General features: G+C 25.3%; 3 protein-coding genes and 1 long non-coding RNA gene across 7 annotated transcripts; all 4 read left to right on the forward strand.

Annotated features, from left to right (window-relative positions):
* The first annotated feature begins 328 nt into the window (after window positions 1-328).
* Window positions 329-5,953, forward strand: LOC114937829 (uncharacterized). The gene is made up of 4 exons (XR_003820943.2): window positions 329-391; window positions 3,968-4,411; window positions 4,830-5,281; window positions 5,796-5,953. It is a non-coding gene; the product is annotated as an uncharacterized LOC114937829 (long non-coding RNA).
* Window positions 5,954-6,300: 347 nt separating this feature from the next.
* Window positions 6,301-9,844, forward strand: LOC114937833 (uncharacterized). The gene is made up of 4 exons (XM_029311498.2): window positions 6,301-6,371; window positions 7,314-7,756; window positions 8,264-8,430; window positions 9,601-9,844. Exons 2-4 carry the CDS (start codon window positions 7,530-7,532, stop codon window positions 9,795-9,797), a joined length of 591 nt encoding a protein of 196 aa, XP_029167331.2. The 5' UTR covers window positions 6,301-6,371; window positions 7,314-7,529; the 3' UTR covers window positions 9,798-9,844.
* Window positions 9,845-14,417: 4,573 nt separating this feature from the next.
* On the forward strand, window positions 14,418-19,213 carry LOC114937832 (uncharacterized). 3 transcript variants are annotated; one of them, XM_085485984.1, is made up of 5 exons: window positions 14,418-14,483; window positions 15,787-16,221; window positions 16,729-16,895; window positions 17,376-17,567; window positions 18,101-19,213. In XM_085485984.1, exons 1-4 carry the CDS (start codon window positions 14,446-14,448, stop codon window positions 17,381-17,383), a joined length of 648 nt encoding a protein of 215 aa, XP_085342110.1. In that variant the 5' UTR covers window positions 14,418-14,445; the 3' UTR covers window positions 17,384-17,567; window positions 18,101-19,213. The 3 variants fall into 3 exon arrangements, with proteins under 3 accessions (XP_085342110.1, XP_085342111.1, XP_029167330.2); XM_085485985.1 differs by having other exon boundaries at window positions 17,376-17,494; XM_029311497.2 differs by having other exon boundaries at window positions 16,771-16,895.
* A 3,520-nt stretch (window positions 19,214-22,733) lies between these two features.
* On the forward strand, window positions 22,734-27,170 carry LOC114933421 (uncharacterized). Of its 2 annotated transcripts, XM_029305961.2 has the most exons (5): window positions 22,734-22,824; window positions 23,753-24,187; window positions 24,695-24,861; window positions 25,342-25,531; window positions 26,062-27,170. In XM_029305961.2, the coding sequence occupies exons 1-4, from the start codon at window positions 22,787-22,789 to the stop codon at window positions 25,482-25,484; spliced, it is 783 nt and encodes a 260-aa protein (XP_029161794.2). In that variant the 5' UTR covers window positions 22,734-22,786; the 3' UTR covers window positions 25,485-25,531; window positions 26,062-27,170. The 2 variants fall into 2 exon arrangements, with proteins under 2 accessions (XP_029161794.2, XP_029161796.2); XM_029305963.2 differs by lacking the exon at window positions 25,342-25,531.
* Window positions 27,171-27,573: the final 403 nt, after the last annotated feature.

Genomic DNA, 27,573 nt, shown 5'->3' on the forward strand with positions numbered 1-27,573 from the left:
TTATAACAAGAAATAATTAGTAATGTTTCAAATAAACATTTGAATATCAATTCAACTAAATATACTTTATAATATTAATATATTCGAAATATATAAATATTCTAACATGGAATAATCATTTCCTAAACTGTGGAATTATCGGTACGGGATTGTTGCTATATATTACATATAATCGTCAAAATAATTGAGAAACACATTAGGCAGTTTTAACATTTGTATATCAATATTTACATTTATAGAACGAATTATACATCTTCCTGTGACTTCTTTTTCTATTATCAACATTTCTTCACACATATTTTTCGTTTAAATAATTTTTCCTTTATAACTCACAGTAGTGCACGATCTACAGAGCAGTCAACATGGCAGATATGTCAGATGTCCAAGAAAGGTAATACCAGTTTATGAGATAATGGGCCAATTATATCATCTCCGTCGTGCATTTTAATCGGCTGATTAAATTAAAATTTGCAAACTTAAAACTCATCAACTTTGTCTACATTTAAAATAGGATGTCTGTGCTTTGCAGTTGGAAATTCTTCAATTGAATCGGTCGATTAAAATAATAGGAGATGGTGAAATTGGCCTATATATCACATATAATAATAAGGCATGATAATTGTGATAATTTTTATCAAATCAATCGAAAATAGAAAAAAATATAATTGAAAATCTAGAAAGGTACATAATGGTCACTTATTGTTAGTAAAATCATGTACAACGAATAGAATCATGATTTCAAATATTTAGGACGTCTTTATCACAAATATAATATAATATTTTAGTTAACTTATAAATATACTCATAAAGTTAAGTATAAATAAGCTTAAACGACTTGACTACGACGTAACTAGCAATTTTATTTGATTATTTCACGACGTTTCGACCATTTGGTTGTGGTCCTTTTCAAGTGAAATTTCTACAACATAATGTTACACAATATTTTTTAACATACGAAAACTCATTTAAGTGTTAAATTAATAAAATAAGTATAAATTTTATAAACATACCATCAATTAAACCGAGGTTAACATAACATCACACCGGTGTTATTTGAAATCGAAAGTTAAACGTTAAAAGAGGAACACGTCCCATCGTTATGATGTTAAAAGTTAAAAATTAAAAGAGGAACACGTCCCATCGTTATGATGTTTCGTCAACGACTAAACTTGAAACGCGCCACTAAACAATCTTTATTATTTTGTCGTAAATGTTTGTCAAATTCTCGGTGTCTTTCTGTAGGTTAACTGTATTGTCATGCTTCTTTATGAAGAACATTTCAGCATATCTCTCTCTTTCTTACATGTTTCTCGTTATGTAAAATTGTCGGTGATTTCCAATCAAAGTTATGCCCAAAATCACATCTGTGTTTGCTCAAAACCGAATGATTAGTACTCATGTAATTTAATATTGCTGGCATGTTCCTTCACTCTAGTGCATAAATGTCTTTTTGTTTGTCCAATGTATGATGCATTACAATTTTCACAGTTAATCTTGTAAACTACATTCGTTTTAATATCATTAGTTATTAAATCTTTACCTCGTTTTATCAGCCTATTCAACTTTTTTGGCAAACTATAAACGACATTTATGTTAGCACTATTAAGTGACCTTTTAATACTGTCGCTAACGTCTTTAACGTATGGGAGTGGAATTACATAATTCTTATCTTGAGCCGAATTCACATTAACGTTATTATCTAAATCGTTACTCAAACTGTCGTTATTATCCGCATTGTGACCGTTACCATTCCTGTTGTTCTTCAGTACATTAATTCTTTTATTTACATACTTATTAATAATATGATCCGGAAAACAATTATTAATTAAAATGTTCTTTACAATCTCAATATTCGTTATGAAATTGTTCGTTAGAAAGTAAAATTGCATGGTCTACTAAATTGTAAATCGTATTAATTTTGTACTTAATAGGATGACTCGAAAGAAAATTGATGTATCTGCCAGAACATGTAGGTTTCCTAAACCAATTAGTTGTCAATTTATTCCCATTGCGGATAACTGTAGAATTTAAAAAATTAATAGAAGAATTGGTCTCTATTTCATGTGTAAATTTTAAACGTTCATGATAATTATTAAATGTACTTAAAATTTCATTTATTTTAGAGTTAGGTAAAATAACAAAAATGTCGTCCACATATCTATAAAAAGTCTGAACTTTAAAACTTAAAGAATTTAAACAATTTGTTTCCAAGTCATCCATTACTAAGTCAGCTAGTATCGGTGATAGAGGGGATCCCATAGGGCTTCCATAAATTTGTTCATAATACTGCTCGTTAAATTGAAAACTCGTTGAAGTAAGTATTACATCAACAGCGTATAGAAACTGTTGCAAATTAAATTTAGTTTTTAGACTTATGTCACTCCAACGACCCTCAATTGCAGAAAAAACTAAATCTTTTGGAATATTTGTAAACAACGAACAAACATCTAAGGAAATCATTACGTCATCGTCATTAACCATTGTATTTTTAATAGTATTCACAAAAGTCCAAACATCCTTAACATTAGAATCCGGTTTCTTAACAGACTTAACTAATATCTCATGAATGTAACTGGCAATATTATAAAAGGGACTGCCTAACGATGACACAATGATCCTCAATGGATACCCGCTCTTATGGATCTTCGGGAGTCCATAACACCGTGGTAAATTACCATTTGTGCAATTCAGAAATTTATATGTTTGATCATCAATGATCTCATTATTATGCCATGACTTTACTAACGTATGAAGTTTGTTCGTCAGACGTGTAATCGGATTTTTATTTAATTTTTTGTATGTCATCGAATCACTTAACAATAATTCCATATTAGTCACATAATCATTTCTATTCATAACCACTGTCACTTGTCCTTTGTCAGCTTTGGTAACAATTAAATCTTTATTGTTCTGCAGATATTTATTAGAAATATTAAACGCATCATGAATAAATCTGTCACTATAATTGATATGTTTACTTTTAGACAGAAATTTTTGTAGTGAATTGGCAATGGATATTCTAGTTGTTTCCAAAGCATCCTCAGGAACATAACGACAATTCGATTCAAAATTCTTTATCACCTCAACAGTATAATTTAGTCGATCGTTCTTATTTGAGCAATGAATCGGTAAGGCAAACGTATCGCCTAAACTTAAGAGTTTAGATACAGTATCAGGTAACACTTTAGAGCTGATATTTATTAACCAGTTGGAATTGTCGATGTTTTCCAACGGATTTGACAATACCATATATTTCTGTTTCATCCTATCAAACTTTTTTATCATCCTACTTTTTATTCTATAATTAAAGTTATTTAGTCGTTGTTTACTTAAACGAAAAAACTGATTTACCACGTTATTAGGTAAAGAATCAAACAATTTTTTCACTATATTAGAGATCTTACACCGAATGAAATTTAGGTTTGTGTTCAAATCTTTAATCTCCAAATTCCAAATTTAAGTATAATCTCCAAATCTCCTTTAATCTCCAAATTTAAGTATAAATATATATACAAAGTGCTAAAAAGGTCACATATTTTGACATAATATTATTGATTAAAACAAGAAAACAAAGTCTAATTAACTTGAGTTTTACAATTAATATCTTTGAAGATATTGACTATCTTTCTATTTGTGCGTATTGTCTCTTTTTAATAATCTAAATTTGCGTGCTATTATATTAGGACTTTTATAATCGATGATTTATGGGAATCTTTATAGATATGAACAAATGTACAATTTAATTAATAAAGATATAGATATTCGTATTTAGATAGTTTTCATGTTTTTAAGAATATTAAAAGTTAAAATTAAATGTAGGAGATAAAAGTTTAAATAGATAATAAGATCTTATTAATAATATTAGTTTTGATTTGTTATCAGTAATTGTACATTGTACACATTATTCAACCAAGCAAACATTACAATATTAATAATTCCAGCAATTTGTATCTTTTATTTTATATAGCTCAATAAACTATAGATGGATGTGGAATTATTTGAGAAGAAATACGGAGTATGAAATATGTAATATTTGTGATAAGAAATATTGTTCGACTCACATTGTATATATGCAAGAACATATACAAAAAGGACATCCTGATATTTATAATAAATCAGAAGAAACACCTTTTTTTACAATAGGGAACAACAAAATAAAATGTAATTATTGTCTGCAAATTTATAAGCCATCTTTTCGTCTAAATTTTAATATGTAACGTCACATTAAGAGTAAGCATGAACTTAACGAAAATATAGCTAATAAACTCAAAATCTGGGTAAATCAGCAACTTGATATAATTGAGAAATGTGAGACTTGCGATCAATTTGAAAAATCTGATATTTTTAATAAAATGATACATTTAGTCAAAGCTCATCGTGTCATCGTGCTTCCGAAATTTATACCAACAGGGTAAGAAGAATTTCCAATAAATTAATTATATTGTTATTTATCATTAATACGTACATTTGTGTGCAATAAACAGAATTGTTTATAATAAATAAGATAATAAAATTCAATCATTAGGAATGTGTTTATTACATATATATTTAAATTCACGTCAATTTGTCTGAGTTAGTTAATACTTTATATTGAAATATACGTTCGACCAGATTTGCTCTGTTGTATTTCTGTAATCGGTAATTTGTAACAATTTATTTAATTAAGTATTTAATTTAGTACAAATTGTGAATTAGTGTTTATAATATAAAATAACCGGTCAAAAATGGTCGTATGTGAATATTTATATATTATACTGTACACCTTACTCAACAAGCAAACATTACAATATTAATTATTCCATACAATTTGTATTTTTTATTTTATACAGTTTAAAGGATTGTACATGGATGTGGTATTATTTGAGAAGTGATACGGAGAATGAAATATGTAATATTTGCAATAATGAATATATCATTGCACACCGATTCAGTATGATTGTGCATGTGTCAACTTCACATCCTCGTTCATATAATCCCTTAGAAATACATAATAACTTTACTTCTACTGAAACCAACGGAGTAAAATGTAATTATTGTTCTCAAATTTATATGCCATTCTTGAATCCAAGTATGAAGGTGCAAAATCACCTGACAAACATACATAAATTTAACGAAAATATAGCTATAATGAACTCAAAAGCTGGGTAAACGACCAACTTCCTTTAATTGAGAAATGCGAATCTTGCGATCAATTTAAGAATCTGATGTTTTTAATAAAATGATACATTTAGTCGCGCGAAGCTCATCGTGTCATCGTGCTTCCGAAATTTATACCAACAGGGTAAGAAGAATTTTCAATAAATTAATTATATTGTTATTTATCATATATACGTACATTTGTGTAGAATGAACAGAATTGTTTATAATAAATAAAAAAATAAAATTCAATATTTTGAAATGTGTTTCTTACATATATTTATATTTACGTCAATTTGTCTGAGTTAGTTAATATTTTATTAAAATATATTTTCGGACCAAATTTGCTCTGTTGTATTTCTTGTAATTGTAATTTGTAAAAGTTTAGTTAATTAAATATTTATATTAGTTTAAAACGTAAATGAGGGTTTATGTTTATAATATGAAATAACCGGACAAGAATTGTTGCATTTCAATAATATTCTATACATGTTACATTTATATGAGTATTTCGAGTTTACAGCGAGAAGTGTTTATATAATAAAATCGTTAAGTTAATATCAATAGTTCGTATTCAATAATTATGCATTATGCACATGATACAAGCAAGACTTTATAACTTTGACTAATTCATAATATTGTGCTGTTAATTATTTCAGCGTAACAGTAATTGTATACAATCTTTTTCATGGTGATGGAAACAATGTAGATAGTTCAACGTTAAGCAGCAATCAGTAGCCAACTTGTAGTACTTCGAGAACTGACGTTGAAAATTTTTGTTCCGATTTAAATTCTGATAGGGCAGTAGAGTCTACTGAAAAAAGTAATAGAACTAATCTTAAAAGTAATTATTAACACTGCTTTTTCGATTTAACATAAAGCGATATAACAAACTTATAAATGTATCGATTGTGTTGCAAGCTCATAAATTTTTTACTTATCTTCATATTAAGCGACCGAGCGAAATTTTTATTTTTTAAATATTTTTAAATATTTTGTAAAAACATTTTATTTAAAATTATATATTATTTGATTGTTATTTTACACATAAAACATTTTACATATTTATATAAATAAGAATTTATATTAGTATTGATTATTAATTCAGTAATTGTTATTGTTATAATTCTGTGAAAATTATCAAATATTGTAGATGATCACAATCTTCCTGCGTCATCAAGGAGCTTTTTTTTATTTGGTGATACTGATGAGTATATGTCAGATGTCAAAGAAAGGTAACATCAGTTTATGAGATTATGGGCCAATTATATCATCTCTGTCCTGCATTTTGATCGACTGATGAAATTAAAAAATTGCCATTTTAAAACTGATTAACACTATCTACATTTAAAATGGTCTGTGCTTTCTAACTACAAATTCTTAAATTGAATTGGTCGATTAAAATAATCGAAGATGGTGAAATTGGCCTATATATCACATCAAAAAATATTAAGGCAACATATAATTTTTATAAAATCCATCGAATATAAAAAAAATATATACTTGAAAACCTTGAAAAGGTACATAGTGGTAACATAGTGAAATTATATACAAGAAATAGAATCATGATTTTAAATATTAAGAACGTCTTCATCACAAATCTATTATGATATTTAAGTTAACTTAATCATAGCTAATATTATATACATAAAAATATACATAATAATAATATACATAATAATATACATAAGTAATTATAAAATATTAATATATACCATATATATGGTGCGAAAAAAGGTCACATGTTTCGAAATAATATTATTGATCAAATCAAGAAAACGAAGTCCAATTAACTAATTTTTATAATTAGTATTTTTGAAGATACAGACTATCTTTCTAATTATTGTCTTTTTTAATAAAATAAATTTGCATGTTATATTATATTTAGAAATTTTATAATCGATAATTTGTGACATTCTTTATAGATATGAACACATATGTGTAATACAATTTTTTAATAAGATATACATATTCGAATTTGGATAATCTTTTACGTTTTTAAGAATATTGAAAATTTTAATTTAAATAAAGGAGATAAAGTTTAAGTAGCTAATAAAATCTTGTCAATAATATTATAGTTCTGATTTGTTATGAGTAATTATACAATGTACACATTATTCAACAAGCAAACGTTGTAAAATTAATTATTCCAGCAATTTGTATTTTTTATTTTATAGCTCAATTATATAGCTCAATAAACTATAGATGGATGTGGTATTATTTGAGAAGAGATGCGGAGTATGAAATATGCAATATATGTAATATGCCATGTACTAGTTCTCACCATTCCAAAATGTTTAGACATATCGGATACTTACATTCTAATACAATTTTAAAAAAACAGTTTATTCCAACACAATGGAATAAAATGTAATTATTGTTCTAAAATTTATATGGCATCCATAAATCTGAGTACATATACACAAAATCACTTGACAAATGAACATAATCTTAACGAAAATATAGCTAATGAACTCAAAATCTGGGTAAACCAGCAACTTGATATAATTAAGAAATGTGACACATGCGATCAATTTAAAGAATTCGATATTTTTAATATAATGGTACATTTAGTCGAAACTCATCGTGTCATCGTGCTTCCAAAATTTATACCAACAGGGTAAGAAAAATTTCCAATAAATAAATTATATAGTTATATATCATTTATACGTACATTTGTGTAGAATAAACAGAATTGTTTATAATAAATAAGAAAATAAAATTCAATCTTTTGGAATGTGTTTATTACATATATTTATATTTACGTCAATTTATTTTAGATAATTCATATTTTATTAAAATATACTTTCGGACCTGCTTTGCTCTGTTGTATTTCTTGTAATTGTAATTTGTAAAAATTTATTTAATTAAATATTTACTTTAATATAAATTGTGAATCAGGATTTATAATATTAAATAACCGGACAAAAATTGTTGCATTTCAATAATATTTATATATATTACATTTATATGAGCATTTCAAGTTTACAGCGAGAAGTGTTAATATAATAAAAGCGTTAAATTAATATTAATAATTTGTATTCAATAATTATGCATTATGCACATAATTCAAGTAAAACTTTATAACACTGACTAATTCATAATATTGTACTGTTAATTATTCCAGATTATTATCACCAAGATTATACAATCTTTTTCATCGTGATAGGAACACCGCAGATATTCCAACGTCTAGCAGCAATCAGCTACCAACTTGTAACACTTTGAGACCTGACGTTAATAATTTTTGTTCCGATTTAAATGCTGATATGGCAGTAGAGTCTACTGAATATGGTAATAGACACTGCTTTTCGATTTAACATAAAGCGATATAACTCAAACTTATAAATATATTGAATATGTTGCGAACTCATAATTTTTTTAATTACCATGAATTAATTATCATGCATCGACAGAGCAAAATTTTTATTTTTTAAATATTTATTAAGTATACAAGTTTATTAATATTTTGACCGTCAAAACAAAATGTTGGCAATAATTTGTACTGATTAGTTAGGTCGAAATATTAATAACTTGTGTGGTTTTACTCATTACTGGCGACTTCATTAAATTTATCGGTATGTTTTAAATACTTTTTAAAATTATTTATTATTTGTACTTGATAGTTATTTTACACATAAAACATTTTACATATTTATATAAACAAAAATTTATTTTGTTATTAATTAATTCAGTAATTGTTATTGTTATATAATTCTGCGAAAATTATCAAATATTGTAGATGATTATCACGATCTTCCTGATATGTCACCATCAAGCAACTTTTCCTCTGCTACTAATAATGAAGATATTGATTCGTTTTTTAAAAGTATTGACAAGGACAAGTTATTTAAATCGGTATAATGAAGTAAAGAGCCATCTAATGAATAATTATTTACACTGTTTTATTAATGTAACATGAAACGAAATGGTACGAAATTATAATGATGATTGTTTTGCGAACATATTTGTCAATTAACTACTTATCGGGCAACTGCTTTTAAAATTATTTATACTTATAATACTATTGTTCATTATAAAACATAAATTTATTGTTAATTCTGTAAAATTAGTTCTTTAAAAGTATTGTATTAACAAAGATATTTTATTTAAGCTGTTATAATATTTCTATGTCTATTTTCAACGCGTCGCTTAATACGTATTTATTTTTAATTATTTATAGTAAATAGGATGTATTAAATAATTTTATATTTTGCATGATCTATATTCGGTTTGACAAATTCTTCTCAAGATTATTGCACAGATATTTAATTCTAACGAAAAAATTTAGTTTCGTTGGGATAACGCACTGTCTTCCGCGATTGGTTCTTATTGCCTGTCTTACACTTTAAATTTATATTAATATTAATAGTTTGTATTCAATAATTATGCATTATGCACATAGTTCAAGTAAGACTTTATAAGACTGTTTAATTCATAATATTGTACTGTTAATTATTCCAGCTTATTATCACCAAGATTATACAATCTTTTTCATCGTGATACGAACACCGCAGATATTCCAACGACTAGCAGCAATCAACAATCAAACTCGTAATACTTTGAGAACTTACGTTGAGAATTTTTGTTCCGATTTAAATGCTGATGCAGTGGAGTCTACTGAAGAAGGTAATAGGACTAATCTTAAGCGTAATTATTAACACTGCTTTTTCGATTTAACATAAAGCGATATAACACAAACTTATAAATATATCAAATGTGTTGCAAACTCATAATTTTTTAATTATCTATATATCAAGCATAATTGACACAGCAAAATTTTTATTTTTTTTATATTTTGTAAACACTTTTTAAAAATATTGTTTTTAACATATATATTATTTGTACTTAATAGTTATTTTATACATAAAATGTTTTACATACCTATATAAACAAGCATCTATATTGGTATTGATTAACTCAGTAATTGTTATTGTTATAATTATGTGAAAATTATCAAATATTTCAATTGCTAATATTCTTGAAGATATTGCACCCGCTGATATTGACTAAATTGATTCGATTTTTAACAACGAAGTAAATCAGTTATTTGAATGTAGTGGAGAAAAGAGTCATTTAATGTAATCTAATGAATAATTATTTACAGTTTTTTTAATATAACATAAAGTGAAATAGTACGAAATTATAATGACTATTTTGCGAACATAGTGTATGCTAATTAACCACTTATCAGGCAGCCGTTTTAAATTATTTATATTTATAATAATTTTGCTTTTGTTATGAGACATTTTGCGAACATATTTGTCAATTAACTTCTTATCGGGCAACTGCGTTTTAAATTATCTATACTTATAATACTCTTGTTCATTATAAAACAAATTTATTAGTGATTCTGTAAAATTAGTACTTTAAAAATATTGTTAACAAAGATATTTTATTTAAGCAAATATAATATTTTAGTGTTTGTTTTCATCGCGTTGCTTAATACGTATTTGTTATTGAATTATTTATAGTAAAAAGAATGTATTAAATATAATTTTATATTTTATATTCGGTTTAATAAATTCGGTTTAATACTTCTCAAAATTGGAAGAAGAATCGGGTATAAGAATATTGAAATAATAATTCATGTGAGCAATGTATCTAATTTGTAACAATTATTTGCAATAAACTTGATTCCATATTGTGTATCGCATTGTTCTTTTTGTACAAGTGTTTCAATTTTAGTTATTTAATCAATTACATTTGTTATACATTTATATAGAGCCGTACAAATTTTAATCTGTAAGTGGATACATTTTGGCTAATATCGATTGAACTGAAAATATAAAATCGAGTGAGTGAATGTGCACTCGTATGTGACTGTCTGTTCGACATTAGGAAAAACACATTATTAGTTCTGAGTCTATAAAATTCTCTGTGATAGTAAAAGGCAAAGTCTGTCTAGGCATAGTAGATGTTCACATTAACTCAATTATAGTTTTTCGTTATTAATAAAGCATTCCATTCCAAGAATAAACTTATATTGTTAACATGCACGAATAGTGAAATGAAACAAATCAAATAGAAGTAAATGAAACTCACGGAATATAAAATTCTCGAACATGTAAATAACCATGTACACGTATTTCGTTTATTAATTTTAAAATACATTAAAATTAATTGGGCAACAGTCTGATATTTTACCATAAATCGACTCGTTATTGATACATAGTCGTAGTTGTAAAAATTTGCAGTGAAAAATATGCATCGCTATATGGCCTTCTCTTTCGCAATATTATAAAAAAGTACTTAGTTCTTAAATACCAGTAAGCTCTCTTATTTTCATTGTTCCATTTATTAAGAACGAATAATTGTTAACCGTTGTTCTATTATAATTAAACTTGTATTATACATATTTTAGATTTTGTACATTTATAGAATCGGTCATTTTAATTATCGGTAAATTTACAGAAACTAATGTAAAAGCTACATTGCATTTATATAAATGGAAATGATATTCTCTTGATTGCGGCACAAAGTGTAATATTTTTGTACTCTTATCTACGTACTTTTTTTTCTTAGTTGCGCCATAAACGGATGATTTTACTCTGAATATTTGAGAATTAATTACACTCTGTATAGTGCAATCTCACTGTTCACAAATGTGACAGAATCTTCGTTTATTCACGCGTAAGCAACGAGCACAGATCTATTTTAATTGATTATTTTTCTGTTACGTCAAGTGCTGCATTCGAGAATCAATTAGTAAATCCAAAATTTGGTGGCATCCATATCGTTGCTCCGTAGTTAAGACATCCAATGCTGCAATCACCTGTCTGAACGTATTGGCAAAGTCCTGCTCGTTCACGATCACCAGATCGATATATATTTTCTGTAGACTCTTTGCAAGGCCACAGATTGCAGTGTGGATCTCAAGTCATCCTTTTAGTAATAAATACATTAATTATTTAACTTATTTTATTGTACGGATGATTTTTCTAAGTATTGTTTTATACACGCGACACAATGTTTTACGCAAATATTGTATGGATGATTATTTTAAGTATTGTTTTATACACGCGACCACTATGTTTTACGCAAAAGATGTATTTATCCGAAAAAAATTATTATTTTGAAGAATTATACGCAACTCTGGCTAACAAAATTGGCTAGGTTAATTGAATATTATTTAGTGTATTTCAAATTTTTATTGTTTATATTATATTTAAAATTATTCAACTTTTAAATTTTTATTCTTTTATTTATTTAATAATACATATAGTTTGTGAAACACAATTTAGACGAAATCACAAATGTAATTTATTTTCTTGCAACTTCAAGCGTAATAGTATGGAAAATGATTAATATTTGCAAATAAGAAATATTTTTATCGGCTCTCAGTATTAAATAATAAATAAGATATTTTAAAGCGGCCAATAGAGCTCAAGCGCGAAAATTAATTTTTTCAGAACTGTATCTCTTGGTACGAGATTACTAAATTCTATATATTAATTTATCTTGAACTTACATATGGAAAAATAGGCAAGAAAAATATAATATAGGTCCGAATATAGGTTCCCGCTTCAGCGACTTTTCGGACCTATATTTTTCTCGCCTATTTTTCTATTATGTGTAAGTTCAAAGTTAATTAATATATGAAATTTAGTAATTTTGTACAAAGAGATACATTTCCGAGAAACTTAATTTTCGCGCTTGGGCTTTATTGGCCGGTTTAAAATATCATATTTATTATTATTGATTAATATTTGCATGTGTGGTGATGATATAAGAAGTGATTTTCCCGCGATGCGTTTATGATATAATGCCGAAAGAACTATATAATTTTTACGTGACAGCCACGTACGTTGACACGTGGCATATAACTGGCTGGCCGTGCGGCTGTTTAATATTAATTACAGTCATTTAATATTTGACATACATTAGGTTTTAATACCATTTTCATGTTAATAAGTTGCAAGTATTATAGTATTATATTTTTTCAAGAGGAAATTGTTTTCTTGAAAATATTTTTTTTAATTTCTATGAGATTATGTTCAGAATATGCTAAAACGTCGAAAAATTATATTAAAAAAGAATATACGTGTCTATCCCTTGAAAATTTAATTTTTCAAGAACATTATTGTTTGAGTTGTAGTGCTTTAATATTTGGCGTAAAATTAAATATTTATTATTCATATATATAAAATTTTATAAAATGTTTCAAATATTAATGTAATTTTAATTTTTTTAAAAATATTTTGTGGTTTCTCTAACTTCTACAAATTTTGAAATATCGGAATAAATTTTTTTACATAAATTACATAATCGTTATTATATACAAATATAATCATTATTATATATGTGGTATTGAATTAGAATATCGATGCAAAAGAGTCAATTTTTTCTATAAAATTTTGAATTTTTAAAATAAATGTCTGCATAATTGCTCTAACTTCCATAAATTTTTAGGTATTGAATTAAATTTTATATTTACGTAAAATATAAAATATGGATGCGTAAAAATAATTGGTATTATTGAATTTGGCGAGAATTGGTAAAAGAATTAACTTTTTAATGAAATTATGAACTTGAGTGTTAAGTGCATTTTTTATTAACATTTGCAAATTTTGAGGTATCAATTTAATTATATTGCTCGAATAAAGTATTGTTAAGGTTGTTCATTTTTGTATATATATATATATTTTTGTATATTTTCACATTTTTAAAAAACATCAATTTTCGTATATTACGAAACAAACATTCAAAAATAGGTATATATATCAAAATAATACATAATTCTCGTTGTGTTAACTAATAGGGCTCAAGACATGCCAAGTTATTATATAAATATAAATTTATTATTTGTCATGCAAGAACAATTTCTTGAAAGTATTGTGTTAATTACTGTATTAATAACATATAAACAAATATTAAATTTTTTGTTTTTTATATAATTAGTAGACTCATTCGATTTGTATTGACTGCAATAAAAGTAATATATAAAGTTAATGCAATTTTTATAAATAAAATACATAAACATAAAATTATAAAAAAATAAATGTGACGGTACATTTTTAATTTATTTGAAATTATTTGTAATACATGTGATTATAAATTATATTTTAAATCGTTTTTTAAACTGTGGAATGATCGATACTGGATTATTGCTACCTATAATCGTCAAAATTGAGAAACACGTTAGACAGTTTTAATATTTGTATATCAATATTTACATTTCTAGAAGGAACCATACATCTTCTTGTGACCTCTTTTTCTATTATCAACATTTCTTCACACATATATTTTTCGTTTAAATAATTATTTCTTTGTAACCTACAGAAGTGCACGATCTACAGAGCAATCATCATGGCAGATAAGTCAGATAGGTCAGATTACGATGAAAGGTAATACCAATTTATGAGATTATGGATCAATTATATCATTTCTGTCGTGCATTTTAATCGACTGATTCAATTAAAAAATTGCCTCTTTAATACTGATCAACTCTATCTACATTTAAAATGATCTGTGCTTTTCAGCTAAAAATTCTTAAATTGAATCGATCGATTGAAATAATCGGAGATGGTGAAAATGGCCTACATATATATCACATCGAAAAATATTAAGGCAGCATATTTCTGATCATTTTTATCAAATCCATCGAATTTAATAAAATATATAATTGAAATTCTTGAAATGGTACATAGTGATAACATAGTGAAATCATGTACAAAGAATAGAATCATGATTTCAAATATTTAGGACGTCTTTATCACAAATATATTATAATATTTAAGTTAACTTAAACATAGCTAATATTATATATATAATAATATACATAATAATTTAATAGTTATAAAGTATTAATATATATATATTGTGCGAAAAAAGAGTCACATGTTTCGAGTTAATATTACTGATCAAATCAAGAAAACGAAGTCCAATTAACTATTTTTTATAATAAATTTCGTTGAAGATACTGATTATCTTCCTATTTATTGTCTTTTTTAATAATATAAATTTGCATGTTATTATATTTAGAAATTTTATAATCGATAATTTGTGACATTCTTTATAGATATGAACAAATGTACAATATAATTTTTTAATAAGATATACATATATTCGAATTTAGATAATTTTTTATGTTTTTAAGAATATTGAAAATTTAAATTAAAATAAAGGAGATAAAGTTTAAGTAGCTAATAAAATCTTGTCAATAATATTATACTCAGAAATAAATATTTTTATCGGCTCTCAATATAAAGAATATAAATATGCTGTTTTCTAAGTCGGGCAATAGAGCCAAAGAAACGAAAAATTAATTACTCGGAACTGTATCTCAATTTGAGATCCCAAAGTTCCATATATAAATTAATTTCGAAACTTACATATGAAGAAATAAGCGCGAAAAATATAGGTCCGAAAAGTCGCTGAAGCGGGAATTTTTCGCGCTTATTTCTCCATATGTAAGTTTCGAAATTAATTTATATATGGAACTTTGGGATCTCAAATTGAGATACAGTTCCGAGTAATTAATTTTTCGTTTCTTTGGCTCTATTGCCCGACTTAGAAAACAGAATATTTATATTCAATAATATTATAGTTCTGATTTGTTATGAGTAATTATACAATGTACACATTATTCAACAAGCAAACGTTGTAAAATTAATTATTCCAGCAATTTGTATTTTTTATTTTATATAGCTCAATAAACTATAAATGGATGTGGTATTATATGAGAAGAGATGCGGAGTATGAAATATGCAATATATGTAATATGCCATATACTAGTTTTCACCATTCCAATATGTTTAGACATATCGGACACTCACATCCTAATACAATTTTAAAAAAACAGTTTACTCCAACACAAAACAATGGATTAAAATGTAATTATTGTTCTAAAATTTATATGGCATCCATAAATCTGAGTATATATACACAAAGACACTTGATAAATGATCATAAGCTTAACGAAAATATAGCTAATAAACTCAAAATCTGGGTAAACCAGCAACTTAATGTAATTAAGAAATGTGACACTTGCGATCAATTTAAAGAATCTGATATTTTTAATATAATGGTACATTTAGTCGAAGCTCATCGTGTCATCGTGCTTCCAAAATTTATACCAAGAGGGTAAGAAGAATTTCCGATAAATTAATTATATTCTTATTTATCATATATACGTACATTTGTGTAGAATGAACAGAATTGTTTATAATAAATAAGAAAATAAAATTCAATCTTTTGGAATGTTTTTATTACATATATTTATTATCACGTCAATTTATCTGAGTTAGTTAATATTTTTTTAAAATATACTTTCGGATCAGATTTGCTTTGTTGTATTTCTTGTAATTGTAATTTGTAAGAATTTAGTTAATTAAATATTTATTTTAGTTTAAAACGTGAATCAGGTTTTATAATATTAAATAACCGGACAAATATTTTTGCATTTCAATAATATTTATATATGTTACATTTATATGAGTATTTCAAGTTTACAGCGAGAAGTATTAATATAATAAAAGCGTTAAATTAATATTAATAGTTTGTATTCAATAATTATGCATTATGCACATATTTCAAGAAAGACTTTATAACACTGACTAATTCATAATATTGTACTGTTAATTATTCCAGCATATTATTACCAAAATTATACAATCTTTTTCGTCGTGATAGGAACATCGCAGATATTCCAACGTCTAGCAGCAATCAGCTGCCAACTTGTAACACTTTGAGAAATTACTTTGATAATTTTTGTTCCGATTTAAATTCTGATAGGGCAGTGGAGTCTACTGAAGAAGGTAATAGGACTAATCTTAAGCGTAATTATTAACACTGCTTTTTCGATTTAACATAAAGCGATATAACTTAAACTTATAAATATATTGAGTATGTTGCGAACTCATAATTTTTTTAATTACTTACATATCATGCATCGACAGAGCAAAATTTTTATTTTTCAAATATTTATTAAATATACTAGTTTATTAATATTTCGACCGTTAAAACGAAATGTGGGCAATAATTTGTACTGGCCAGGTAGGTCGAAATATTAATAATTTGTATGGTTTTACTCATCACTAGCGACGTATTTAAATTTATCGGTATGTTTTAAATACTTTTTAAAATATTTTTTTTAAATTATTTATTATTTGTACTTGATAGTTATTATACACATAAAACGTTTTACATATTTATATAAACGAGAATTTATTTTGGTATTGATTAATTCAGTAATTGTTATTGTTATATAATTCTGTGAAAATTATCAAATATTGTAGATGATTAACACGATCTTCCTGATATGTCATCATCAAGCAATTTTCCTTCTGCTGATACTAATAATGAAGATATTGATTCGTTTTTTAAAAGTATTGACAAGGACAAGTTATTTAAATCGGTACCGTGGAGTAAAGATTCATCTAATAAATAATTATTTACACTGCTTTATTAATGTAACATGAAACGAAATGGTACGAAATTATAATGATAATTGTTTTGCGAACATATTTGTCAATTAACTATCTATCGGGCAACTGCGTTTTAAATTATTTACACTTATAATACTATTGTTCATTATAAAACATAAATTTATTGTTAATTCTGTAAAATTAGTTCTTTAAAAGTATTGTATTAACAAAGATATTTTATTTAAGCTGTTATAATATTTTTATGTCTATTTTCAACGCGTCGCTTAATACGTATTTGTTTTTAATTATATATAGTAAATAGAATGTATTAAATAATTTTATATTTTGCATGATCTATATTCGGTTTGACAAATTCTTCTCAAGATTATTGCACAGATATTTAATTCTAACGAAAAAATTTAGTTTCGTTGGGATAACGCACTGTTTTCCGCGATTGGTTCTTATTGCCTGTTTTACACTTTAAATTTATATTAATATTATTAGTTTGTATTCAATAATTATGCATTATGCACATAATTCAAGTAAGAATTTATAAGACTGTTTAATTCATAATATTGTATTGTTAATTATTCTAGCTTATTATCATCAAGATTATACAATCTTTTTCATCGTGATAGGAACACCGCAGATATTCTAACGTCTAGCAGCAATCAGCTACCAACTTGTAACATCTTGAGACCTTACGTTAATAATTTTTGTTCCAATTTAAATGCTGATATGGCAGTAGAGTTTACTGAAGAAGGTAATAGAACTAATCTTAAGCGTAATTATTAACACTGCTTTTTGATTTAACATAAAGCGATATAACACAAACTTATAAATATATCAAATTTGTTGCAAACTCATAATTTTTTAATTATCTATATATCAAGCATAATTGACAGAGCGAAATTTTCATTTTTCTTATATTTTGTAAATACTTTTTAAAAATATTGTTTTAACATATATATTATTTGTACTTAATAGTTATTTTATACATAAAATGTTTTACATACCTATATAAACAAGAATTTATATTGGTATTGTTAAACTCAGTAATTGTTATTGTTATAATTATGTAAAAATTATTAAATATTTCAATTGCTAATATTCTTGAAGATATTGCACACGCTGATATTGACTAAATTGATTCGATTTTTAACAGCGAAGTAAATCAGTTATTTGAATGTAGTGGAGAAAAAAGTCATTTAATGTAATCTAATGAAAAATTATTTACAGTTTTTTTAATATAACATAAAGCGAAATAGTACGAAATTATAATGACTATTTAGCAAACATAGTGTATGCTAATTAACCACTTATCAGGCAGCCGTTTTAAATTATTTATATTTATAATACTTTTGCTTTTGTTATGAGACATTGTTCATTATAAAACAAATTTATTAGTGATTCTGTAAAATTAGTACTTTAAAAGTATTGTTAACAAAGATATTTTATTTAAGCAAATATAATATTTTAGTGTTTGTTTTCATCGCGTTGCTTAATACGTATTTGTTTTTGAATTATTTATAATAAAGAGAATGTATTAAATATAATTTTATATTTTATATTCGGTTTAATAAATTCGGTTTAATTCTTCTCAAAATTGGAAGACGAATCGGGTATAAGAATATTGAAATAATAATTCATGTGCGCAATGTATTCTAATTTGTAACAAATATTCGCAATAAACTTGATTCCATATCGTGTATCGCATTGTTCTTTTTGTAAAAGTGTTTCAATTTTAGTTATTTAATCTATTACATTTATTATACATCTATATAAAGTCGTACAAATTTTAATCTGTAAGTGGATACATTTTGGCTAAGATCGATGGAACTGAAAATATAAAATCGAGTGAGTGGATGTGCACTCGTATGTGACTGTCTGTCCGACATTAGGAAAAACACATTAGTTCTGAGTCTATAAAACTCTCTGTGATAGTAAAAGGCAAAGCCTGTCTCGGCATAGTAGATGTTCCTATTAACTAAATTATAGTTTTCCGTTATCAATTAAGCACTCCATTCCAGAAATAAACTTATATTGTTAACATGCACGAATAGTGAAATAAAACAAATCAAATACAAGTAAACGAAACTCACGGAATATATAATTCTCGAACATGTAAATAACCATGTACACGTATTTCGTTTATTAATTTTAAAATACACTAAATTTAATTGAGCAACAGTCTGATATTTTACCATCAATCGACCCGTCATTGATACATAGTCGTAGTTGTAAAAATTTGCAGTGAAAAATATGCAGCGCTATATGGTTTTCTCTTTCGCTATATTATAAAAAAGTACTTAGTTCTTAAATACTAGTAAGCTCTCTTATTTTCATTGTTCCATTTATTAAGAACGAATGATTGTTAACCGTTGTTCTATTATAATTAAACTTGTATTATACATATTTTAGATTTTGTACATTTATAGAATCGGTCATTTTAATAAATTTACAGACACTAATGTAAAAGCTACATTGCATTTATTTAAATGAAAATGATATTATCTTGATTGCGGCACAAAGTGTAATATTTTTTGTACTCTTATCTACGTACCTTTTTTTCTCTTAGTTGCGCCTTAAACGGATGATTTTACTCTGAATTTTGAGAATTATTTACACTCTGTATAGTGCCATCTCATTGTTTACAAATGTAACAGATACTTTGTTTATTCACGCGTAAGAAACGAGCACAGACCTATTTTAATTGATTATTTTTCTGTTACGTCAAGTGCTGCATTCGAGAATCAATTAGTAAATCCAAAATTTGCTGGCATTCATATTGTTGCTCCGTAGTTAAGACATCCAATGCTGCAATCAATTGCCTGAACGTATTGGCAAAGTCCTGCTCGTTTACGATCACCAGATCGATATATATTTCTTGTAGAGTCTTTGCAAGGCCACAGATTGCAATGTGAATTTCAAGTCATCCTTTTAGTAATAAATACATTAATTATTTAACTTATTTTATTGTAAGGATAATTTTTTTAAGTATTGCTTTATACACGCGACACAATGTTTTACGCAAAAGATGTATTTATCCGAAAAAAAATTATTATTTTGAAGAAATATACGCAACTCTGGCTAACAAAATTGGCTAAGTAAATTGAATATTATTTAGTGTATTTCAAATCTTTATTGTTTATATTATATTTAAAATTATTCAACTTCTTGATTTTTATTCTTTTATTTATTTAATAATACATATAGTGTGTGAAACACAATTTAAACGAAATCACAAATGTAACTTATTTTCCTGCAACTTCAAGCGTAATAGTTTGGAAAATGATTAATATTTGCAAATAAGAAATATTTTAATCGGCTCTCAGTATTAAATAATAATAATATAAATAAAATATCTTAAACCAGCCAATAGAGCCCAAGCGCGAAAATTAATTTTTTCAGAACTGTATCTTTGGTACGAGATTACTAAATTCTATATAATAAGTAACTTTGAACTTAATAAAGCGAGAAAAATATAGGTCCAAATATAGGTTCCCGCTTCAGCGACTTTTCGGACCTATATTTTTCTCGCCTATTTTTCTATTATGTGTAAGTTCAAAGTTAATTAATATATGAAATTTAGTAATTTTGTACAAAGAGATACATTTCCGAGAAACTTAATTTTCGCGCTTGGGCTTTATTGGCCGGTTTAAAATATCATATTTATTATTATTGATTAATATTTGCATGTGTGGTGATGATAAAAGAAGTGATTTTCCCGCGATGCGTTTATGATATAATGCCGAAAGAACTATATAATTTTTACGTGACAGCCACGTACGTTGACACGTGGCATATAACTGGCTGGCCGTGCGGCTGTTTAATATTAATTACAGTCATTTAATATTTGACATACATTAGGTTTTAATACCATTTTCATGTTAATAAGTTGCAAGTATTATAGTATTATATTTTTTCAAGAGGAAATTGTTTTCTTGAAAATATTTTTTTTAATTTCTATGAGATTATGTTCAGAATATGCTAAAACGTCGAAAAATTATATTAAAAAAGAATATACGTGTCTATCCCTTGAAAATTTAATTTTTCAAGAACATTATTGTTTGAGTTGTAGTGCTTTAATATTTGGCGTAAAATTAAATATTTATTATTCATATATATAAAATTTTATAAAATGTTTCAAATATTAATGTAATTTTAATTTTTTTAAAAATATTTTGTGGTTTCTCTAACTTCTACAAATTTTGAAATATCGGAATAAATTTTTTTACATAAATTACATAATCGTTATTATATACAAATATAATCATTATTATATATGTGGTATTGAATTAGAATATCGATGCAAAAGAGTCAATTTTTTCTATAAAATTTTGAATTTTTTAAATAAATGTCTGCATAATTGCTCTAACTTCCATAAATTTTTAGGTATTGAATTAAATTTTATATTTACGTAAAATATAAAATATGGATGCGTAAAAATAATTGGTATTATTGAATTTGGCGAGAATTGGTAAAAGAATTAACTTTTTAATGAAATTATGAAGTGTTAAATGCATTTTTTATTAACATTTGCAAATTTTGAGGTATCAAATTAATTATATTCTCGAATAAAGTATTGTTAAGGTTGTTCATTTTTGTATATATATATTTTTGTATATTTTCACATTTTTAAAAAACATCAATTTTCGTATATTACGAAACAAACATTCAAAAATAGGTATATATATCAAAATAATACATAATTCTCGTTGTGTTAACTAATAGGGCTCAAGACATGCCAAGTTATTATATAAATATAAATTTATTATTTGTCATGCAAGAACAATTTCTTGAAAGTATTGTGTTAATTACTGTATTAATAACATATAAACAAATATTAAATTTTTTGTTTTTTATATAATTAGTAGACTCATTCGATTTGTATTGACTGCAATAAAAGTAATATATAAAGTTAATGCAATTTTTATAAATAAAATACATAAACATAAAATTATAAAAAAATAAATGTGACGGTACATTTTTAATTTATTTGAAATTATTTGTAATACATGTGATTATAAATTATATTTTAAATCGTTTTTTAAACTGTGGAATGATCGATACTGGATTATTGCTACCTATAATCGTCAAAATTGAGAAACACGTTAGACAGTTTTAATATTTGTATATCAATATTTACATTTCTAGAAGGAACCATACATCTTCTTGTGACCTCTTTTTCTATTATCAACATTTCTTCACACATATATTTTTCGTTTAAATAATTATTTCTTTGTAACCTACAGAAGTGCACGATCTACAGAGCAATCATCATGGCAGATAAGTCAGATAGGTCAGATTACGATAAAAGGTAATACCAATTTATGAGATTATGGATCAATTATATCATTTCTGTCGTGCATTTTAATCGACTGATTCAATTAAAAAATTGCCTCTTTAATACTGATCAACTCTATCTACATTTAAAATGATCTGTGCTTTTCAGCTAAAAATTCTTAAATTGAATCGATCGATTGAAATAATCGGAGATGGTGAAAATGGCCTACATATATATCACATCGAAAAATATTAAGGCAACATATTTCTGATCATTTTTATCAAATCCATCGAATTTAAAATAATATATAATTGAAAATCTTGAAATGTTACATAGTGATGATATAGTGAAATCATGTACAAAGAATAGAATCATGATTTCAAATATTTAGGACGTCTTTATCACAAATATATTATAATATTTAAGTTAACTTAAACATAGCTAATATTATATATATAATAATATACATAATAATTTAATAGTTATAAAGTATTAATATATATATATGGTGCGAAAAAAAAGTCACATGTTTCGAGATAATATTACTGATCAAATCAAGAAAACGAAGTCCAATTAACTATTTTTTATAATAAATTTCCTTGAAGATACTGATTATCTTCCTATTTATTGTCTTTTTTAATAATATAAATTTGCATGTTATTATACTTAGAAATTTTATAATCGATAATTTGTGACATTCTTTATAGATATGAACAAATGTACAATATAATTTTTTAATAAGATATACATATATTCGAATTTAGATAATTTTTTATGTTTTTAAGAATATTGAAAATTTAAATTTAAATAAAGGAGATAAAGTTTAAGTAGCTAATAAAATCTTGTCAGTAATATTATAGTTCTGATTTGTTATGAGTAATTATACAATGTACACATTATTCAACAAGCAAACGTTGTAAAATTAATTATTCCAGCAATTTGTATTTTTTATTTTATATAGCTCAATAAACTATAGATGGATGTGGTATTATTTGAGAAGAGATGCGGAGTATGAAATATGCAATATATGTAATATGCCATATACTAGTTCTCACCATTCCAAAATGTTTAGACATATCGGACGCTCACATCCTAATACAATTTTAGAAAAACAGTTTACTCCAACACAAAACAATGGAATAAAATGTAATTATTGTTCTAAAATTTATATGGCATCCATAAATCTGAGTACATATACACGAAATCACTTGACAAATGAACATAAGCTTAACGAAAATATAGCTAATGAACTCAAAATCTGGGTAAACCAGCAACTTGATATAATTAAGAAATGTGACACTTGCGATCAATTTAAAGGATCTGATATTTTTAATATAATGGTACATTTAGTCGAAGCTCATCGTGTCATCGTGCTTTCAAAGTTTATACCAAGAGGGTGAGAAGAATTTCCGATAAATTAATTATATTCTTATTTATCATATATACGTACATTTGTGTAGAATGAACAGAATTGTTTATAATAAATAAGAAAATAAAATTCAATCTTTTGGAATGTTTTTATTACATATATTTATTATCACGTCAATTTATCTGAGTTTGTTAATATTTTTTTAAACTATACTTTCGGATCAGATTTGCTTTGTTGTATTTCTTGTAATTGTAATTTGTAAGAATTTAGTTAATTAAATATTTATTTTAGTTTAAAACGTGAATCAGGTTTTATAATATTAAATAACCGGGCCAATATTGTTGCATTTCAATAATATTTATATATGTTACATTTATATGAGTATTTCAAGTTTACAGCGAGAAGTATTAATATAATATAAGCGTTAAATTAATATTAATAGTTTGTATTCAATAATTATGCATTATGCACATATTTCAAGTAAGACTTTATAACACTGACTAATTCATAATATTGTACTGTTAATTATTCCAGCATATTATTATCAAAATTATACAATCTTTTTCATCGTGATAAGAACACCGCAGATATTCCAACGTCTAGCAGCAATCAGCTGCCAACTTGTAACACTTTGAGAAATTACTTTGATAATTTTTGTTCCGATTTAAATTCTGATAGGGCAGTGGAGTCTACTGAAGAAGGTAATAGGACTAATCTTAAGCGTAATTATTAACACTGCTTTTTCGATTTAACATAAAGCGATATAACTTAAACTTATAAATATATTGAGTATGTTGCGAACGCATAATTTTTTTAATTACTTACATATCATGCATCGACAGAGCAAAATTTTTATTTTTCAAATATTTATTAAATATACAAGTTTATTAATATTTCGACCGTTAAAACGAAATGTTGGCAATAATTTGTACTGGCCAGGTAGGTCGAAATATTAATAATTTGTATGGTTTTACTCATTACTAGCGACGTATTTAAATTTATCGGTATGTTTTAAATACTTTTTAAAATATTTTCTTAAAATTATTTATTATTTGTACTTGATAGTTTCTATACACATAAAACATTTTACATATTTATATAAACGAGAAATTATTTTGGTATTGATTAATTCAGTAATTGTTATTGTAATATAATTTTGTGAAAATTTTCAAATATTGTAGATGATTATCACGATTTTCCTGATATGTCACCATCAAGCAATTTTCTTTTTGCTGATACTAATAATGAAGATATTGATTCGTTTTTTAAAAGTATTGACAAGGACAAGTTATTTAAATTGGTACCGTGGAGTAAAGTCATCTAATAAATAATTATTTACACTGCTTTATTAATGTAACATGAAACGAAATGGTACGAAATTATGATGATTGTTTTGCGAACATATTTGTCAATTAACTACTTATCGGGCAACTGCGTTTTAAATTATTTACACTTATAATACTATTGTTCGTTATAAAACATAAATTTATTGTTAATTTCGTAAAATTAGTTCTTTAAAAGTATTGTATTAACAAAGATATTTTATTTAAGCTGTTATAATATTTCTATGTTTATTTTCAACGCGTCGCTTAATACGTATTTGTTTTTAATTATATATAGTAAATAGGATGTATTAAATAATTTTAAATTTTGCATGATCTATATTCGGTTTGACAAATTCTTCTCAAGATTATTGCACAGATATTTAATTCTAACGAAAAAATTTAGTTTTGTTGGGATAACGCACTGTCTTCCGCGATTGGCTCTTATTGCCTGTCTTACACTTTAAATTTATATTAATATTAATAGTTTGTATTCAATAATTATGCATTATGCACATAATTCAAGTAAGACTTTATAAGACTGTTTAATTCATAATATTGTATTGTTAATTATTCCAGCTTATTATCACCAAGATTATACAATCTTTTTCATCGTGATAGGAATACCGCAGATATTCCAACGTCTAGCAGCAATCAGCTACCAACTTGTAACACTTTGAGACTTTACGTTAATAATTTTTGTTCCGATTTAAATGCTGATATGGCAGTAGAGTCTACTGAAGAAGGTAATAGAACTAATCTTAAGCGTAATTATTAACACTGCTTTTCGATTTAACATAAAGCGATATAACACAAAATTATAAATATATCAAATGTGTTGCAAACTCATAATTTTTTAATTATCTATATATCAAGCATAATTGACAGAGCGAAATTTTTATTTTTTTATATTTTGTAAATACTTTTTAAAAATATTGTTTTAACATATATATTATTTGTACTTAATAGTTATTTTATACATAAAATGTTTTACATACCTATATAAACAAGAATTTATATTGGTATTGTTAAACTCAGTAATTGTTATTGTTATAATTATGTAAAAATTATTAAATATTTCAATTGCTAATATTCTTGAAGATATTGCACCCGCTGATATTGACTAAATTGATTCGATTTTTAATAGCAAAGTAAATCAGTTATTTGAATGGAGAAAAGAGTCATTTAATGTAATCTAATGAATAATTATTTACATTGTTTTTTTAATATAACATAAAGCGAAATAGTACGAAATTATAATGACTATTTAGCGAACATAGTGTATGCTAATTAACCACTTATCAGGCAGCCGTTTTAAATTATTTATATTTATAATACTTTTGCTTTTGTTATGAGACATTGTTCATTATAAAACAAATTTATTAGTGATGCTGTAAAATTAGTACTTTAAAAGTATAGTTAACAAAGATATTTTATTTATTCAAATATAATATTTTAGTGTTTGTTTTCATCGCGTTGCTTAATACGTATTTGTTTTTGAATTATTTATAATAAAGAGAATGTATTAAATATAATTTTATATTTTATATTCGGTTTAATAAATTCGGTTTAATTCTTCTCAAAATTGGAAGACGAATCGGGTATAAGAATATTGAAATAATAATTCATGTGCGCAATGTATTCTAATTTGTAACAAATATTCGCAATAAACTTGATTTCATATCGTGTATCGCATTGTTCTTTTTGTACAAGTGTTTCAATTTTAGTTATTTAATCAATTACATTTGTTATACATTTATATAGAGCCGTACAAATTTTAATCTGTAAGTGGATACATTTTGGCTAATATCGATGGAACTGAAAATCAGGGCCGGATTAAGGAACTTTTGGGTCTGAAGCGCTAAAATTTCCGGGCCCCTTTTGCTTTCTTAAAAAAATACAAATGACCAGAAAATAAACATTTATAAATTTATTTGTTATTTACTATAATAAAATAAAGACATTTATTAAAATAGACATTTGTTAAAATAAAATTAACACAATTGTTAAAATAAAATAAACATATTTGTTTACATAAGAACTTAAAATAAAATAAAAAAGCAAAATAATAATGTAAAAGTAGTTTTACTA

Source organism: Nylanderia fulva, unplaced genomic scaffold, assembly GCF_048542155.1.
Source record: "Nylanderia fulva isolate GAGA-0341 unplaced genomic scaffold, ASM4854215v1 Scaffold4, whole genome shotgun sequence".
NCBI lineage: Eukaryota > Metazoa > Arthropoda > Insecta > Hymenoptera > Formicidae > Nylanderia > Nylanderia fulva.